This window comes from Cydia splendana, chromosome Z (genome assembly GCF_910591565.1).
Source record: "Cydia splendana chromosome Z, ilCydSple1.2, whole genome shotgun sequence".
Lineage (NCBI taxonomy): Eukaryota > Metazoa > Arthropoda > Insecta > Lepidoptera > Tortricidae > Cydia > Cydia splendana.
Window position 1 is genome coordinate 29,131,223 of NC_085987.1, and position 18,489 is coordinate 29,149,711.

Below are 18,489 nucleotides of genomic sequence, written 5' to 3' on the forward strand. Positions count from 1 at the left end.
CTATATTTTTCTCAAGCTCCGTTTGTACAACGAATCTGTTCAATATTTTGAAACGTACAGTATACATAGTTAGTAACTGTCACGATGCCGATGATGATAGAGTTTAAAATTGCTTATTGTAGATAACTGACGTACGTTCTACGAAGTATAGGCGAGCCACCGCATTACTGCAACCAGGAAATATCAATCGAGTCGCTACCGACGGCATTCATTTAACTCGCCCGCGAGCTCAGCCGAGCACTGCGCCCGCCGACTTAGTAGGTATCTGTCTCATTCGAACATTTTCCTATCGATTTCACTTTATACGAGATTTTATCATTTGTAATCTTTGTTAGCTTGTTTGTTTAGGTTAAATCTTGAACAAGTTCCCGATATCCAAATGGGCTGAAACTCAGCATACCTACCTACGAGTATGTAACCTCAGTGACTATTCAATGTGTAGGTACCGAAAGTTGTTAGGACCTACCACTTACCGAAAGTGGTTGTACACAAACTCATTGATTATGAGCTCGTTAACATCGTTTTGATTAAGTATTAAGTAGATGACAATGTAAAATAAGTTCTTGGCAAAAATTTCATTTTTGGTACAAGCTTTTATCGCTGACTGTACTTTTTCCACAGGCAACTAATGCTCATCGAGACAATTCTAAAAACCCCAAATACAATTAGGTTTCGTTGTTTTATCACATAGTTCCTATGGCCACCTCCGGTCTCCATCATCAGACCAGCTCGATGACACCATCATATTGCATTGTCACCCGACTTACGTATGGATGCAAAATTTCAGCTCAATCGGAAACCGGGAAGTGGATCAAATTTAACTTGCAAGATTTGATTACAGACAACGGTCAGGTGAAAGTAAATAAAATCTTGTAATAAGTTTTTGGCAAAAATGTCATTTTTGGTACAAGCTTTTATCGCCGACTGTACCTACTTTTTTTTCCACAGGCAACTAATACTCATCGAGACAATTCTAAAAACCCCAAACACAATTAGGTTTCGTTGTTTTATCACAGAGTTCCTATGGTCACCTCCGGTCTCCATTATCAGATCAGCTCGATGACACCATAATATTGCATTGTCCCCCGACTTACGTATGTATGCAAAATTTCAGCTCAATCGGAAACCGGGAAGTGGATCATATTTAACTTGCAAGATTTGATTACACACAGACAGACAGACAACGGTCAGGTGAAACTAAATAAAAGCATGCAACCGAATTGGGAACCTCCTCCTTTTGAAATCTTGAAGTCGGTTAAAAAGTAGGTAACTGCAGTCAGGGATACACACCTGCCTTCACAATTTTTCCTAGGCCATAAAATCGAATAACTAAGCACTTATGTACCTCACAGATTAAACATAATTGGCAATCAACCAAACTTTATAGCTATTCTTCAACGCTAACTTAATTGACTCCAAAACACCGGCCGCCTTATGTTTAGGTTCTATAGCCAGCGGGTTAAAGTTCTATATTCCCTTTTTTTCTCGACGTTGATACTAAGATACATTTTATGGTTAAGAGAGCATTGATACACTTAGTTATTTACCACTGATGTACACTTGTACAGGATAAACTACCTAAACCCCATTTAGACGGTTCATGAACTAGCATGCGATTTTCGTTACATTGTGGTATTTGGTCGATCGACGATTCACTGTACTATGTGGTTAGTTACTAGTATATTGAATATTGCATGCAAGCTCTTGAAAATAGGGCTCAAGTCGCCACGATACTCCCTCTGAGTATACCTTACAGCTGAATATGGCATTGGGTTAATAAACAGGAATACAAAAAAAAATAACCTCAAGATTCTTGTCAATAATATGGCGCGACCATATTATCATTGTCCACACTGATGACAATTCGTAAAATTTAATTCAAAGACAAAAGGTCCACTAGTGAGCAGTTAAGAGTTTTACTGCTATAGTCTGTATCTTTAGGTATTAAAAACAATTTGTACATTTTCGGGTAGTTATTATAGCTTTATTGGTTAACCAACCAAATACAAAACCGCCTGGATCAGTCACTGAACGACCTGACTTTAACCTACATTATTTGATCGCGTAATGTTTTCATCTACCCTCAACTAGCTTAAGGAGCCATTTGAGGGTAGATTTTGTTTACGTTTATTTAAATACCTAAAGATACAGAGTATAGTACGCCAGCTGGTATTGACCATGACCAGTGTTTGACCCAGGACCTGTGATAGGGTGCATGTCCATTTACAAGTAACTGACTTTTAATATTATGTTATCGATATCGACTTGGCTTGTTTACGAGTTTAATAAGTACAAACCTTTATAAAAGAACAATACCTTGATGCCCATCAGTCTACTCAAAATATTACAAGATAAATTATTCAGGCATTGTTGTGTATAAAAAGTGTATGATTACGATACCAATTTTGTATTGCTGTGTAGAGTTATACATTAATTTAATGCAAAGGTAGGTACTTATAAGAAGTGGTCCAGTAAAAAAGTAGCTGTGAATTATATGGTATATTTTTTTGCTAATTATGAAGCAGTTTTTTGTAATTAAGTTAATATACAGTGAATTTCGGATATATCTAGGGTTTCTGATTTCTCGACCTTTTTTATTTCTCGAGGCACGGGAATTCTCGATCAGGATTTCTCGAGTTTCTCGAGAATGTCGAGAAATTTTGAAAGTTTCAAAAAACATCATGTTATTTTCAATTTTTTGCTTTATTACAAATCAGACTCATAGGAGTCGTAGGTAAGATCAATAATCAAACAAATGACAAATTTATAGCTACCAAAAACTGCACTTAATAATCAAAATTCAACAACAAAAACACTAGGTATAGGTGCAGGCGTGCTCGCCGGCGATGTGATATTATGCTATAGTGTATTTCTTTAGGTATTTAACAAAATGTAAATAAAGCACAATATGGTATTTTATAAGGAAAGAATATTCAAGTTTTTCTAAGTAATATGAATACGTACTCAACGTAACCTCGAAGCTGCTTACATTGTGCTATTTTGCTAATAGGAATATATCAGGATGATTTGATTTATCAATAGGTAGTAATTTAGTTTTGTAATATTTTGTTATTACATAGCCATATAATTCGTTTTTTAGTGTATAAAGAAAATAAGCGATCTTGGCGTGTATTTTTAATGAAAAACACTTTTGAAATCAGTCACGACAAATATATAAGAATTATTGTAAATCATATACGATCATTTATATCATTTTGTTTTCATAAGTCACGCTTACTAAATTTTAAAAGCGTTTTTCAATAAAAAGACACGTCAACATTGTTGACCTTTTTTCTAATGCTAAAAAACGCTTTATAGTACGTTAGTTAGTAAACCTAAAACGAGACAAATTATTTAGACGTGTAAACTTTACATGACTTTACTACCTTTACATTGTAAAGGTAGTAGTTTAAAAGTAAAACGGATTAACGCAGTTCTTCACGCAATTTACGCGTGTTTCTTGTTACTTATCACAAGAGATTTATTTCTCGAGTTCTCGAGGCATTGAGATTTTTTTCCCGTCTCGACGAAGGACAAATTTCTCGAGAGTTCTCGCCTCGAGAATTCTCGAGCAGAAACCCTAATGTAACGACGATGAAGGGACCACCGAAATTTCGTATATCCGGAAGTCGTTATAGGCAAAGGTAAAAAGATAAAGACACATATGTATAAATTTAAATCCGAAAGTGAGTACCATCGCCCACACTGTTAACTGTACATCGTTGGACATTATGCCTTTTTAAATAAGGTCCGCCGATGTACAGTTAGGAGTGTTGCTGTTTGTACGTTTCTAACGAGTGTTCAGGCTCCCTAGTTAATATCTACCTATAAACAAAAGGTCACCACATTCGCTAACCATCTGTCGATGTAAACAAAAGATAAGAAAGTAAAGCTTTATTGTCCTTTGACGACCGACTCCGGTCGCAATATCTGCATGGGATTTCTAAGAACTTGTTACAAGTGGTTCATTAAACCGTCGCTACTCCCGAATTAGGCGCTACACCCGAAGTCGCTATATCCATATGAATCTTGTACTAAAATATGCTTTAAATTCATGGGACTTGGATTTTACGTCGCTACAGCCAAGGTGAACGAAATCCACTGTATACTATAAAATAAAAATATAAAATAAAATACTTAATATCGATAAATAATAATATAAACTTAATATACGTAACTAGGAAAAAAACATCATTAAATAACTAACCTACATAACTTAAAAACTAAATCAAAAAATAAATAAAACTAAACTTAAAATAAATAATTACAAAATATCCCCCTGCGGAATGGTGCCGTAGATACTGGCAGCATTTCCTCGCTGTATCGCAATACTTATTCTTTGTGCGAAGAAGCTGCCAGATCTACGGTCACCAGAGGCGTCAGCTATCCTTTTTGTAAGATCCTTAAAAAGGGTTGACGCTTTCGGGCGTTCGGACCCCACGGGCCAAGGGTCTCGACACCAAAAGGTACGAAATCGTATTCGGGGCCGAGACCCCTATATTTGGACTTTTTTAATTTTTCGGCCGCCTCTGCTGCCGCGTCGGCTTTTGCAGTAGTACCGTGGAGATGAGACGGGGCTAGGGTGTCCACACAGGTGGCGTCCCACACCAGCACCCGACCATCTTCCACGGAATTAGTGACATTCCGTCCGGTCTCTTACCATCGTCTCTTACAATACCAGGAGGCTCGAGAAGAGCCGGCACGTTGACGCTGGTAAGAGACCGGCGGAGAATATCGTTAAGCGCGACGTGTCTAGAGAAGCGGCCGGCGCTCCTTTGGCAGGAGAGCCCGTGGTGTCCGAAGGCGTCGACGTCAGTGCCGCAGGGGCACCTATGTGGAGCACAGACCCGGACGCCGAGTCGCAGGCAGGCCGCAACGCGCAGAGTGTGCGGCTCCAGGAAAGTGCCGGTATGCACCGATGGGAAGGCGTGCAGCCAGGCGCCGGACTCCCTGGAACCGGCTGCTAGCAGTCTGGCGTGTGCAGAACCTGTACTGCGGCTTAAAAGACAGTCATAAGTAATTTTGCATTGTATGTCGTCCCAGGCCCTTTGCGAATTTAGATTTTCGGGAAAATCCTTACTCGGGCAGGCGATGGACCAGGCGTTTTTAGACTCCGTTAAGCCAGTAATCTCATAGTTTGGAGGACAGGCCCTCAGGATTTTACCTATGAGAGTTGCTGAACTATGAACGGAAGATAAAAACGCCGGTGTAGACACACTTGAAATTTTGCGGATCCCTAACCCACCGTGGCGAATGGGAAGGGGTGTCTGGGTCCATGACTCATCGCTAAACTGCAGGTTCAAAATTGATTCCAAATTAGTTTTTATCGAGTCGTCTAAATGGGTTAATAAATTTAGGAATTTTGTAAAAGGGCAGCAGCGAAGTACATACATTAATTTTGGTACAAAAAGGCATAATTTTATAATAGTTAAAGCGAAATGCGGACTAATTTCGAGAAGACGACTTTCATAAGTTTGAAATTTAGAGGTAATATCGCATGTGAATTTTGAGTAGGATTCTTCAAAGATAGGAGACCCAAGGAGGAAAAGAGAGTCTTTGTCTGTTATTTTAATGTTTGGTGTAAGCAGATCAAATTTTGGTTTTTGTATTCGAAAAATTTAAAGAGGTGTTGTTAATAAAAAATTCACACTTGCTATAGTTGAATTCTAGACCAATTGTTTCAAATTTTGATTTTATAGTTGAGAGATCTGACAGTACTGATTCGAGGTCGCCTCCCAGGGTTCCGTCGTCTAAGTACCGGACGTTAAATTTTGATTTTAAATTTTGAATAATATGAGATTGTTTGAGTTTTCCCATTTTTATTGCAATGTACCTACTTTGTAACTTTTTGAACTGTACAATTTGATAATATTTGTTGGCCGTTTTCTACAATGCCACAAATGAAGTTCCAGTTTCATAACTTTTTTTATGCTTTTAAGAACATCATCTAACGAATAAGCTATTCCAATAAAATGGAATTTATCTTGGGTAGTTAGGAAGTCTCTCCAATCTATGACATAGGATACCCCGCACCAACTATGCTTCTCTGTTTGGCCTAAAGGTTGACTGGTAGAGAATGCCGTGTAGCATTAAGTCCGCCTTTTGTCACTGTATATTTTTTACTGTGCAATAAAGTTTAAATAAATAATAAATAAATAGGTTTTTCTATGGAAGACAAATCTCTGTAAAAATGCCAAATATACAAAAGTAGAAATTCCATGAAACTACCTCAAAGTGAAGTCAAATAAAAAAAGTTTTATATAGAACGAAAAATAATTTAATAATTATTAATTCGCTTATCAAACTTATAAAAAAAACGGACAAGTCCGAGTCGGACTCGCCCACCGAGGGTTCCGTACTTTTTAGTATTTGTTGTTATAGCGGCAACAGAAATACATCATCTGTGAAAATTTCAACTGTCTAGCTATCACGGTTCGTGAGATACAGCCTGGTGACAGACGGACGGACGGACGGACAGCGGAGTCTTAGTAATAGGGTCCCGTTTTACCCTTTGGGTACGGAACCCTAAAAAACGATGTGTATGAGAAATACCTTATAATTTCCTTCAAAAGACACTGTTCATAAGGTCACAGAATAAATAATAGTACAGGTACAGAAGACTCACTCTCTAACAAAACGCGTATGTTACGATCAGGACAGATATGGCCGCTAGGTGGCGACAGCGCCATGCTAGCCACCAATATTGGTGTGGAACGGATGTACTTTTAGCGGGTTATCCGCAGATGGTCTAAAACGCAAAATGATTGTTTTGCCTAAATCGCAATTAGTCTACATCGCAAACGGTCTAGAACGCAAAATCGTCATTTTGCGTTTTAGACCATCTGCGGATAACCCCTTTTAAGCTACCTGTAGCAAAGCGACGAAATCGCGGAGTGAGCGACGCCTGATAAAGTGTTATGAGAGATGTAATATAAAACTCGAAAACTCTAATTCACCCTTTTATATTAAATACGAGTGTATTTAATTGTAAAGAATAGTATCTACAGATCACTATAGAAATGAACTGTTTACAAATTATTACAAAATAAAATGAAAAATCCACATAATGTGCTGCTACTTTTTTACGAGAGACATCCGGGGCTTTGTTTCCCGGATCAGTGAATGTCATAATTTTCGAAATCAATACCCCCTAAACTTAGAAAACGAAATGCATGATGAAATTTTACGAAATACTTTCACGAAAAAGTACCTACCACTATGATTTTTTCGATTATTAGCTATTCTGCTAATCGGGGCAGAGGCGAATCTAACAAAACCAAAATCATTAAAATCGGTCAGCCGTCCTTGAGTCATAATTGTTATAAATGTTGTAACTAACTAACACGTAGAAGTATTTAGTTTATATTCCCATTTTCAAGCCATTATTAGGGTTCCGTACCCAAAGGGTAAAAACGGGACCCTATTACAAAGACTCCACTATCCGTCTGTCTGTTTGTCACCAGGATGTATCTCATAAACCGTGATAGCTAGACAGTTGAAGTTTTCACAGATGATGTATTTCTGTTGCCGGTAAAACAACAATTACTAAATAGTACGGAACCCTTGGTGGGCGAGTCCGACTACCACTTGTCCGGTTTTTGTTTTGAAGAACGTACATACTCGTACCTATACAGTTATAATTTCCAGGTCAGTGGACAGTGTATAACTCGACAGTTTTAGGTGTATAGTTTGTTCTGTAGTGGTAGTGTGAGTAATTATACAAGTACCTGTTTGTAACAAAGAACGTAGAACAGGGAAAACTGACACAATGGCGTCAGTTTTTCTTCTTGCAATTGTCTCCGATTACGAGACATAAAATATCGCAACCCGCAGTATTATGCCACAGGTATTAATACAACTTGCGTGTACCTAAACATATCGCAACGATGGCCATCAAAATTTACTTACTCATTTCAAACATCATGATTTTGTAAATATATAAGTAAGGTCAATTGGGCTGATTCCGTCCACCAGCGTTTTTCTCGAACAACGAACAAAATGGATAACAAATATCATCTACAAAAAGCAGCGATTGCTTTTAGTTTCATTCAGCAATCAAAAGCAAATGTTTTTTTCTTACGATTGAAAATTAAAGAAATATACGCTCGTGGAAGGAATAGCCCTATGACGGAATTAGCCACATTGACCTTACCTACACTCGCGTGCAAAAGTATTGCATCACTTTGCATTTTTTCGTCCGCACCCAATATTTTTGCAATTCTATACCCGATTCTGAAAATTTTGGTATCCACTGAAAGCTTATAATGTAACGCATTAGAAAAATGGTAAATTCAATTAAATTTTTCTTGCTTAAATTTTAAGATTTCAAGTTCCAATTTCCTGTAGTCGTTGAAGATTAATCGTATCCACGAATGACTGAAGGTGGACTGAAGTCGCGCCGTTAGCTGGCCGACTAGGAGTAGCGATCTAAGCGAGGACGGCTTCAAGCCCGGCATACAGCAACAGCGTAGTAACCGTTGCTCCGTGTAGCGTGGTAACGGATCCGTGTAGTGCAGAGCTCCGTGCACCAGGCGGCGCCGGCCGTGGCGGTAGGAGGGCGGCAGCCGAGAGCGGCGGCCGCGATACTGCGTTGCTAACTGGCGCCTATCTACCATTGATTTCGCTACTCCAGAGCAAATCCAGCTACTGCTCAAGTACTTACTTCATGGAAAAATAAATACAATTACCCAGAATAATTAATATGAAAGAAATATGTCATGTGTCAAACTTTTGGTGAATTGTTGTTGTGTTTTTGTGACCTACATATTTTATAATTCGTCGCTTGTGTTTGTATGTAATTTTTAAGTTTATAGTTAAGTAGTTTTTATTTTATATCCCGAGTTTATGCCCTCACAACCATGCATCAACGGGTGGGATTTGCTGTATTGCCCCATTTGTGATGATAATAAACAATACAAAGGACCGCGGGGGCTCGCCATCCATACGTCTCGCCGACATGGCACTCGTATGGTCGTTGATACCCCGCTGCCCAGCGCGTCTCAACCCGTACCATCAAACTTTGCTAGGGGCCCTACAGCAACAGTATCAACGTCACCCACAGATGCAACATCTCTCGCCAAAAAACTAGGGCTTTTGAAAACTAACAACCCAGTCATAAAGAGGATTCCTCGTGGTGCACGCATTACCGTTGCACGAAGCCTCACTGAATGCGTAGCTAAGGTTGTTGCTGAAAATTCTTTTCAGGCTTGGGAGCGTCTACTCACGTTTCCTTACAAAGTTTTTCATGTAGATAGATCCAACAAAACGTCACTCACCTCTCAAATAAAAAGTAATACGTTCTCTATTTCGGACTTGCCTATCATCTCGCAAGGTCGTGACATCAACACTCGCACTCCTGTGAGTTCACTAGCTTTTAAAGTTAGGTCCATCGAAAATAAACTTTCGGAGGGAGACGTGGGGGGAGCTGCCCGGCTTCTTTTCTCGTGCGACGACTTAGCTACTCACTCTCCTGAGACTTATGCCGCCCTGAGCGAAAAACACCCAGTCCCAGCTGCTACCTCGAGCCTTCCAGATCCCCCCGCCACCGACGATCCCACAGTTATCGTGTCAGAGGACGCAGTTCAGTCGGCGATATGGTCATTTCCCAACGGATCTGCCGGCGGGATGGACGGGCTATCTCCCCAGCACCTTAAGGACCTAATCAACACACCATTAGGTGACACGAGTTCTGCCTTGGTAAAAGAAATAACAGGACTTATCAATCTAATGCTTGCAGGCCTCGTGCACGCCGAGATAGCCCCACTTTTGTACGGCGCCAACCTAGTAGCTCTCGCAAAAAAGGATGGCGGTATTCGTCCGATTGCTGTGGGATGCACGTACAGACGTTTGGCCTCAAAGCTGTGTTGTAAAAAATTTAATGATAAACTTACACATCTCTTTAAGCCTAAGCAGCTGGGTTTTGGTGTAAAAGGGGGATGTGAGGCGGCAGTGCACGCTGCACGCACGTTTTTAAGTGGTCCGGATTCCGAAATTTTTGTAAAAATAGATGTAAAAAACGCTTTTAATTCGGTCGATCGCGGTGCTCTGCTAGCAGCGGTGAAAAAAGAACTACCAGACCTCTACAAATATATTTGGCAATGTTACGGAGCACCGTCAAAATTGCTATTTGGAGATAACATCATTTCATCGAGCATGGGCTGCCAACAAGGGGACCCGCTTGGGCCAGCCATCTTTAGTCTAGTCATCCACCCCATCATATCAGGTTTAAAGTCCAAATTCAACATATGGTATTTAGACGACGGATCCCTTGGAGGAGACGCTGCAACTGTCTTAGAAGATTTAATATGTATCGAAGAAAAGTTCTCAGAAATCGGACTCTCACTAAATTATGCCAAATGTGAAATTTTTTTCCCTGAACACCTTCCTTCGGACATAAAAAATGACTTTTTGACAAATTTTAACGAAGTTTTACCAAATATTTCAGTTCAGTCAAAATCATCTCCCACTCTTTTAGGCTCACCAATCTTTGGCGAAGCTATCGCACCTGTTGTTAACTGTAAACTAAATCTATTTAACAGTACATCAGAATTACTTTTCAAAATAAATCCGCATATAGCTCTCTTCATCATCCGTTTCTGTCTATTCACCCCAAAATTCATGTATCTGCTTCGCAGCTGCCCAATTTGGAAGTTTCCCTCTATTCTTTCATCCATTGACACCTCCCTTCAGGCCACGCTATCCAAAATTTTAAATATACAGTTTGATACTAGGTCATGGACCCAGGCGGTTCTCCCAATTAGGTTTGGGGGGCTCGGAGTCCGCACTTCGGCCAGCTCGGCTTTACCTGCTTTTCTGTCTTCCGTGTACGGCTCGCTGTCTCTCATCGGTGTCATTCTAAACCTTCCACAGATACTCGATGATGAGGTAGCGAGCCTCAGGGAGGCCAGAGAAGCATGGTGTCAGTCATGCCCGAGTGCGGACATCCCAGACGCCAGGCACGTTCAACGGGCTTGGGACTCCCCTCGCCTAGAGGCAGTCCATGCCACACTTATGGAAAGCAGCCCGGACGACTATGATCACGCTCGAATTCTGGCAGTTTCGGCCCCCGAGTCGGGCCACTGGTTACAGGCTCTCCCTTCAAAGGCAATAGGCACGGTTCTGGACCCAAGTAGCCTAAGAATAGCAATAGGCTTGAGGCTTGGGTCCAGAATATGTGTTTCCCACACATGTGCCTGCGGCAAGAGCGTGGACCAGCTGGGCCGTCATGGCCTCTCTTGCGCAAAAAGCGCCGGCCGCATATATCGCCACGGCACTATAAACGATTTGGTCCGTCGCGCGCTTGCCACCGTCTCTGTGCCTGCAGTTTTAGAACCAGTGGGCATGGCTAGAGACGACGGCAAACGTCCCGACGGAGCCACGTTAGTGCCGTGGAAATTAGGAAGAGCCCTGGTGTGGGACGCGACGTGCGTTGACACCCTTGCACAGTCCCACATCGGGGCGACCCGCATCCAGGCTGGCGCTGCGGCTGACCAGGCCCAGATTCTCAAGCGCCGCAAATACTCGACTTTAGTTAACGATTATGAGTTTGCGGCGCTCGCAGTTGAGACTCTGGGACCTTGGTCATCCGACATGAAGGCATTCATGAAGGCTTTGTCGGCGCGGCTGGTCGATTCCACAGGAGACCGTAGGGCTGGCGCGTACCTCTCTCAGCGTATCGCCCTAGCGGTACAGAGAGGTAACGCCGCCAGTGTAATGGGGTCCTTGCCGCAGGCCGAACTGTTAGACGGGGCATTTCTGTTATGATTGGGTTAAGTTTTTATACTGTAAATATACTAGGTAGGTACTAATTTAATTTATTATTAATTTTTATTCCTAAGTTAATTTATAGTATTTTTTTTTATTAATTTCTATTGTTATCGAATGTTAGTAACTAACACTTTTTAAATTAATGTTACAGAATGGTAATATTTGCAATATAATATCTATGTGCGCCCTATAAAGGGTTAAACAATCAATTTATTGAAATTTGAAAAAAAAAAAAAAAATTAAATTTCGAATCTAAAGACTAAAAAAATCAGAAAACTGAAAGTATAATGGTCCAAAATTAAATCAGGAAACTTAAGAATAAAAGTATTTTTTTTTAATACAATATCAATTATTATTATTAAATTAATACTTGGTATTGCCACCCACAGCCCTCCTTTCACAAACCAAGTGGTTTTTCATAGACCTAATTAATTTTGTAATGTGATGATTAGGAATAGCGTCCCACTCCTCCAGCAAGGCTCCCTTCAGCTCCTCAACATTGACCAGGGCAGGATTCCGCTTCCGAACCCTCCTTTTTAGGTAGTCCCACACGTGTTCAATGGGGTTAAGGTCCGGGCTCATCGCTGGCCAGTCCATGGTGTCGATGCCCACTTCGAGAAGGTAGGCTGCGGTGGCCCTAGCGGTATGACACGGGACATTATCCTGCATTAGGATGAACCCCTCATCAAAATTACCGACATAAGGAACAACATGTTCCTCCAGGATATCAGTGATGTACTTGGCAGCGGTCAATCCACTGTCACGGCCCCCGCCAGGCACGAAAACCAGCTCTGTCCGAGTGTCCGCCCGTCGTAGGACTCGTAGGAAATGCCGCCCCAGAACATTACGGATCCATTGCCATAGACGACCCTTTCGGAGAAGCAATATTGAACAGACTGTTTTTCTGGCTTTCTGTAGACTTTTCCTCTTCGGTCACACCCATTCAACCACATTTGCACTTTTTCAAGAAGAGAACTGGGGTTCATTGCTCAATGGTCCAGTTCTTGTGATTTTCAGCAAACTCTTTTTAGGCTGTACGGTGTCGCACCAGCAATCTGGGCCCCGCTGCGGGCCTCCTGGGTGTCAAGTTCGCTTTCTTAAGTCTTCTTCTTATTGTCTACTCACTGGCAGCCACTTCTCGTACCTCACGCAGACACTGCTGGATGGCAATGCTTGTCTGGTGTCGATCTCGGAGAGATGTTGTGACAAAGAAGCGGCCGTCCCTCTCTGATGTACACTTTCTGCGGCCGCTTCTTGGTCTTGAAGTAAAGGATCCAGTCCCATGGAACCTCTGGTAAACTCTGCAAACTGTAGATTGGCTTAAATTCAGCTTGGCAGCTACTGAACATTGGCTACGCCCCGTTTGCAGGGGCTGGACGATTTGGCGGACTTCAGCTTCAGTGGTTTCCATTTTTCCAGGTCTTCTTCACGGGAAAATACGCGGAGATATGTAACGATCGACTTCTGATAAGTGACTGATAACCCCTTCTCTAACCCCCGTTTTATAGGGGTCAAGGGTAGCGCAACTCGTGAGCGTGATAACGTGAAACCGCTCACAAATCAGGAAAATGCCGATAATTTGAAAAATACTGGGCCGATTTCCATGTTTTTTACTTTTCGTAAAGCTAAAACTTCAAGGAACATGATCACATTAAAATAATTTAGCAAAATTAACCAGTTTACAAATATATTGGGTGCGGGCGAAAAAATGCAAAGTGACTACTTTTGCACGCGAGTGTATATTTGTTGTTTATTTTTTTACTTCCGAATAGAAACCTAATAGTGTAGTAAATGAAGCAAGTTGTTGTATGGAGATCCATGCATTAATTTCTCAGTCGATGAAATTTTGCTTGGTTATTGTATAGTATGAGCCGAAACTAACATATAAATATCCAAAAAAAAACACTCCTAAGTTAGGTATTTGTACGTAAAAATACAATATATTGAACTGAGTAATTTCTCAGTCCAAAATTATTTTATCAAATAAGTTATTTGTATCAGTATGTAGTACTAGAAAAAAATCTAAAACTTCTGTCAAACATGAGAATATTTTTTTATAATTCCTTTTTTTGTCGCTCATTTTCATCGGAAAATTGCTCTGTCATTTTTTTCTTCTTATATGATCTTAGAATATAATTTGGCGTAGTGGGTAAGAAAAAAAAATGCATACCCAAATTTATGTATTTTAGAACTATTAAAAACTGAGAGTGGAAAATTTCTCAGCCTGATTTCTTTTTAAATATGTACTAAGTAGTCATGTATACAATAGGCCTGTTGCAAGTAACAAAGAATCATGGAAATAATGGTTTCAACGAAACATATATGTTAATATGATCCTAAAAAATGGCCCAATCTCAGTATAAACTGAAGGATTATTAATATATTCAATAAAATAAAAGTGCAAAATTCTCCAATCGGCCATTTTTACTGAAACGCCAATCAGAAACGTTCCAAACAGTGACGTCGTAAATCCATAACATATTTCTTAGAGCAACATAGACAACCTCATTGACCGAAATCTATACGTGGGCACCAAAGAGTTCGAAAGGTGCAAAAAAAATGTTATTTCGCCACTAAACATTTATTACGTCCAAAAAATATTATTACACGATATAAAGTAGATATCTATTTGTTATTATTTAAATAAAATGCTAAATAATACGATATTTCAACAACAAACTTTTTTAATTATTTGGCTGAATGGAATTATCATTGCCATGTCGGCTGTCGTAACTAGAAAAAATGAAAAATTAAAAAGTAAAACCGGCGTTCGGTGATTTTCACTCAAAATTTACATGTATCTAAATATTCATCTTAAACTGCAACCGTGTGAGAGTTTTTGTGTAAAATGAGTTATTGTGATAAATTTTGGTAATGTATTTATCATCCCTAATCGTAATATATGGTGCTGAATTAACAATATCATCGGATTCAAGGGAAATTCGTAACTGTAAGTATGTAAACAATATCTACCACCCTACCACCAACTAAATGATGACGTCACAAATGGCATGCGAGGCGTTTTCGCGCGAAGTTTAAACTAGGTATAATAAAATGCAATTATCTATGTTAAATCTTATGAGTATAACTGAAATATAGTGTTTTTCGGAACTAATACAAGTGTACCGACGATATTAAAAGGGTTTTCAAAATTTGTCATCAGGCCTATTAAATCCAAAATATCCAAAAGAAATATCATCCCTTGTACACCCCGCTCCCTACACACTGCTCCCGATATGTTTAGTTTTTAATACGCTCGTTATTTTTTGGATGTTTTTATACTTCAATAGAAAGACAACTGTGAACTTAATTCAGTAAGTTAAATGGATAGAGAAATTTTCCACAGCGAGTAAAAAGGCAATTTCTGAAAATAGTACAGTTACATGGTAATTTTTTTAGATTTTCATTTTTAGGTATAAAACTGCAATAAAATGGCATTCCAGTGAAAAAATTTGACGGAGCAATTTTCCGGTCCAAGACACGCCAAAAAATTATATTTTTGTTAATATTGGTATTTCTGCTAGGATATTTTTTTTGATATTTCATATATTGTTGCAATACGTTACATGAATATGTCCGGTGAAGAAAGTTTGAACGGAGCATTTTTCCGTAAAAAGATATTAACCATTTAAGACTTTAGGTATTTACTTTAATTCTATTATTATTATTCTTTGGAAATTCATACAATACTTTTTATTTATTGATACTTTATAGTATGATAAAGTTTTTTCTGGCAGATGAATTACTGCGGGGTCCACTACCTTTATTTACTACACTATAAGTCACAGAATAAATAATAAGTACTAGGTACAAAAGACTCACTCTCTAACAAAACGCGTCTGTTACGATCAGGACAGATATGGCCGCTAGGTGGCGACAGCGCCACGCGCGGCTTATGGCTAGCCACCAAAATTGGTGTGGAACGGATGTACTTTTAGCTATCTGTAGTAAAGCGACGAAATTGCGGAGTGAGCCACGCCTGCCTAAGTAGGCCTAAGTAGTAGTACTTTGCCGTAAAACTCATAAGTTTGAATAGTTATGTTACAGAGACTATATTTTTTACTCTAGTTTGCTGGTTAGCACAGTTTTTGATCGTAGAAGAGGCGTAAGGTATAGGTATGGAAAACCTTACATATTAACTATTCATACCTAGGTTAGTGATAATCTTATAAAAATAGCAATAGTGGTAATTCGATAAGTCTTGCGCCAAACATTATATATTATATCATATACTAAAGGTGCCTGGAGACTAGAGACGAGCAACACAGGCATAGATAAATTATTGAATTAAGGTTAAGGCAATTAGCAAGATCACAATGGAGCGGCTTGTCACGAATGGCACCGACGCTCGTGGAGCTTAGATACAAGCAACACCAAGTACCTGACCTACTTACCTGATCTCTGTGTCTGTTATTCAACTCCTTATAAAGCTAATGTCTGAAACAGTTTTACTACGCCACAATGTCAAATCAAATATTACATATATGTGTATAATGTTACAAAGTTGTGTCTCTCAACAGAGAGAAAACTCGAAACAGACGTTTCCTAGAATAATGTGCATCACGCAATATGATGGCACGCGAAATTAACAAGTGTGATGCGCCATCATTGGAACGCAAAAGATTTATGAGATAAATCCATCGACATTTGTGCAAGTACATACGTACCTACCTAAGAAAAGCACGTGGATACCTCCACCTTTTTGAAACTAATAGAATCCTTGAATGAAGGTGAAATAAAAGTAGATTTGATACAAGCATAGTTGTGCCGTTCTCGAGAACGATCTCCGTTTTGTATGGGTAATGTTCTCGTGGGAATGTCACCCTAAGCCCCCTCTAAGGGGTCCTATACTGACGGGCGGGAAACTTCACTAACTGCGGCACCCTACACTGAACATGGCCTGACAAGCTCTTGGCCGCTTTTTTCGTTGATTAATATTAATAAATAAGTTATTCTCTCCGAAAGGAAACATCTCATTCTTAGAGTTTATCTCGTTCCATCCTTCAGGTGACATACCTTTCAGAAGTTTTCATTTTATGTTATTATTAGCCGACATCGTAAATTTTATAGCATTTTCGGTGCAGCGGAGCGGTGTTAACGGAATTGGTATAAAAACAATTTCAACCTTAATGCATTATGCTGAGATGGGTCCATTTCGTGATGCACACTTATTGATCTCTTCTTTCCTTGCTGTTGTTGTCTGTTGTCTGTACGTACATGTTTTGTGATCGTCACGAATAAAAATCTTTTATCTTTATCTTTAATTATTAATTAGCGTTAATTACGTTAATTACCTTAATTTATCATTTCAACTGGAATTATCTATAGTTTTGTGTGCTCCGTTTATGTTTTATATACCGTTAACGGTATAGTCCTATACCTCACTACTGTGTGGTGTGCATTTTGCGCAATAACGTCCTTCATTATTCGACTGACTCCGTTTCGTTCGTGACTATAATTTCTCTGCGTCTATTTTTACTTATATGTATATATGTATTTTATTTTATCTTACTTCTGATTGTTACAGAAACACACTTTGCTGCGGAAGATATCCACGTCAAACTCCCGTCGCTCTCTGATCATGTACCACCCATACGCTACGAAAAGGTAAATATAACGTATGCTTGAATCAAAACATTTTCACGGAAACCGTGATTTACAAGACGGATTGAAGGGTGCCCCTTAATGCACCTAACATTCTGTCAGAATATGAATTCGCATAACAGATTTGGCATAAAATAATTGTTCATAACATAACATTAAACAGGCATAATAAAAAAATAACATAACACTTCTTGCGCATAATAATGACTCCGCATAATTGAAATATGCATAACATTATTAACTATAAGACTATAACTTTAACTGTCACAAAATGAATAAAGTAGCATAATTTTATAAATCGAGCGTATTAGCTCCTTTTTAAGGCGCTACGCACGCGCTGTTTTTGGCCGTAAACTCCTACTTTCTAGAGTATATTATTTTCTTAACGGTTCAACAAAAAAATATGAAAAACACATACATATATGAATCTACGTTTTATGTACAACATTTGTAACGTTTGACTTTTTTCCTGTGACTTATAATTTTTCCAATAAAGGAACATTACGATAGGCCGTTTTGCGACTAACTTTGCCTATTTCTACTAAACGGTTTATTCGATTAAAGTTATTTTTAAACTAAAATAAATGTTTTAACCGACACTACAAATGCAACATAGAATAATGTTATTCAAAGAATGTTTTTTTAAGAAATCGAATATTTTTCAACATTTCGTGCGTATACAGCTCGAAAAAGGCGTGGCCGGCAGTCGTGTGCTGGCTTTGAGACGAAGAGGCTGTGTCGCTCGTCACTCCGTGCCTTCTTTGTATTCTGCATGCTTGTGCTGAGCCCAAGTGCAATGAAATTGGAGTTATTGTGGCCAAAAATTAAATAACTGCAGAAAGTTGATTTTGTTGTGACACGATTTAGCGCGCGCAACACGGTATTTCGCAGCCTATTATTACGAACGTAATTACAATATTTCCACTTATGTTACGTTTTTAATAACGTTCGTTTCCAAAAAAATAATAATTAATTAATCAACATTGGCAATTTATGTTGTAGGTATATCTATCTATCTGTCTACAGTATATATAAATGCAAGTGTCCTGCACCATCTACAATAATCTTTCACCGGCCCCCATAGAAGTCGTTTTTTTTTCTTAAAAATTATTATAAACC

At 39.2% G+C, this 18,489-nt stretch overlaps 3 protein-coding genes across 9 annotated transcripts in view; 2 read left to right on the forward strand and 1 right to left on the reverse strand.

The window, feature by feature from the left end:
* The window catches only part of LOC134804747 (protein AF-10), a 453,368-nt gene that overhangs the window by 299,489 nt on the left and 135,390 nt on the right, over nucleotides 1-18,489 (forward strand). The window lies entirely within an intron of this gene.
* The window catches only part of LOC134804897 (ADP-ribosylation factor-like protein 5B), a 288,633-nt gene that overhangs the window by 221,482 nt on the left and 48,662 nt on the right, over nucleotides 1-18,489 (reverse strand). The window lies entirely within an intron of this gene.
* LOC134804724 (alpha-mannosidase 2) overlaps nucleotides 1-18,489 on the forward strand; it is a 35,853-nt gene that overhangs the window by 4,158 nt on the left and 13,206 nt on the right. The window contains exon 3 of the mRNA XM_063777912.1: nucleotides 17,294-17,373. Coding sequence (XP_063633982.1) covers nucleotides 17,294-17,373 — 80 coding nt within the window. The remainder of the gene's footprint in view (nucleotides 1-17,293; nucleotides 17,374-18,489) is intronic.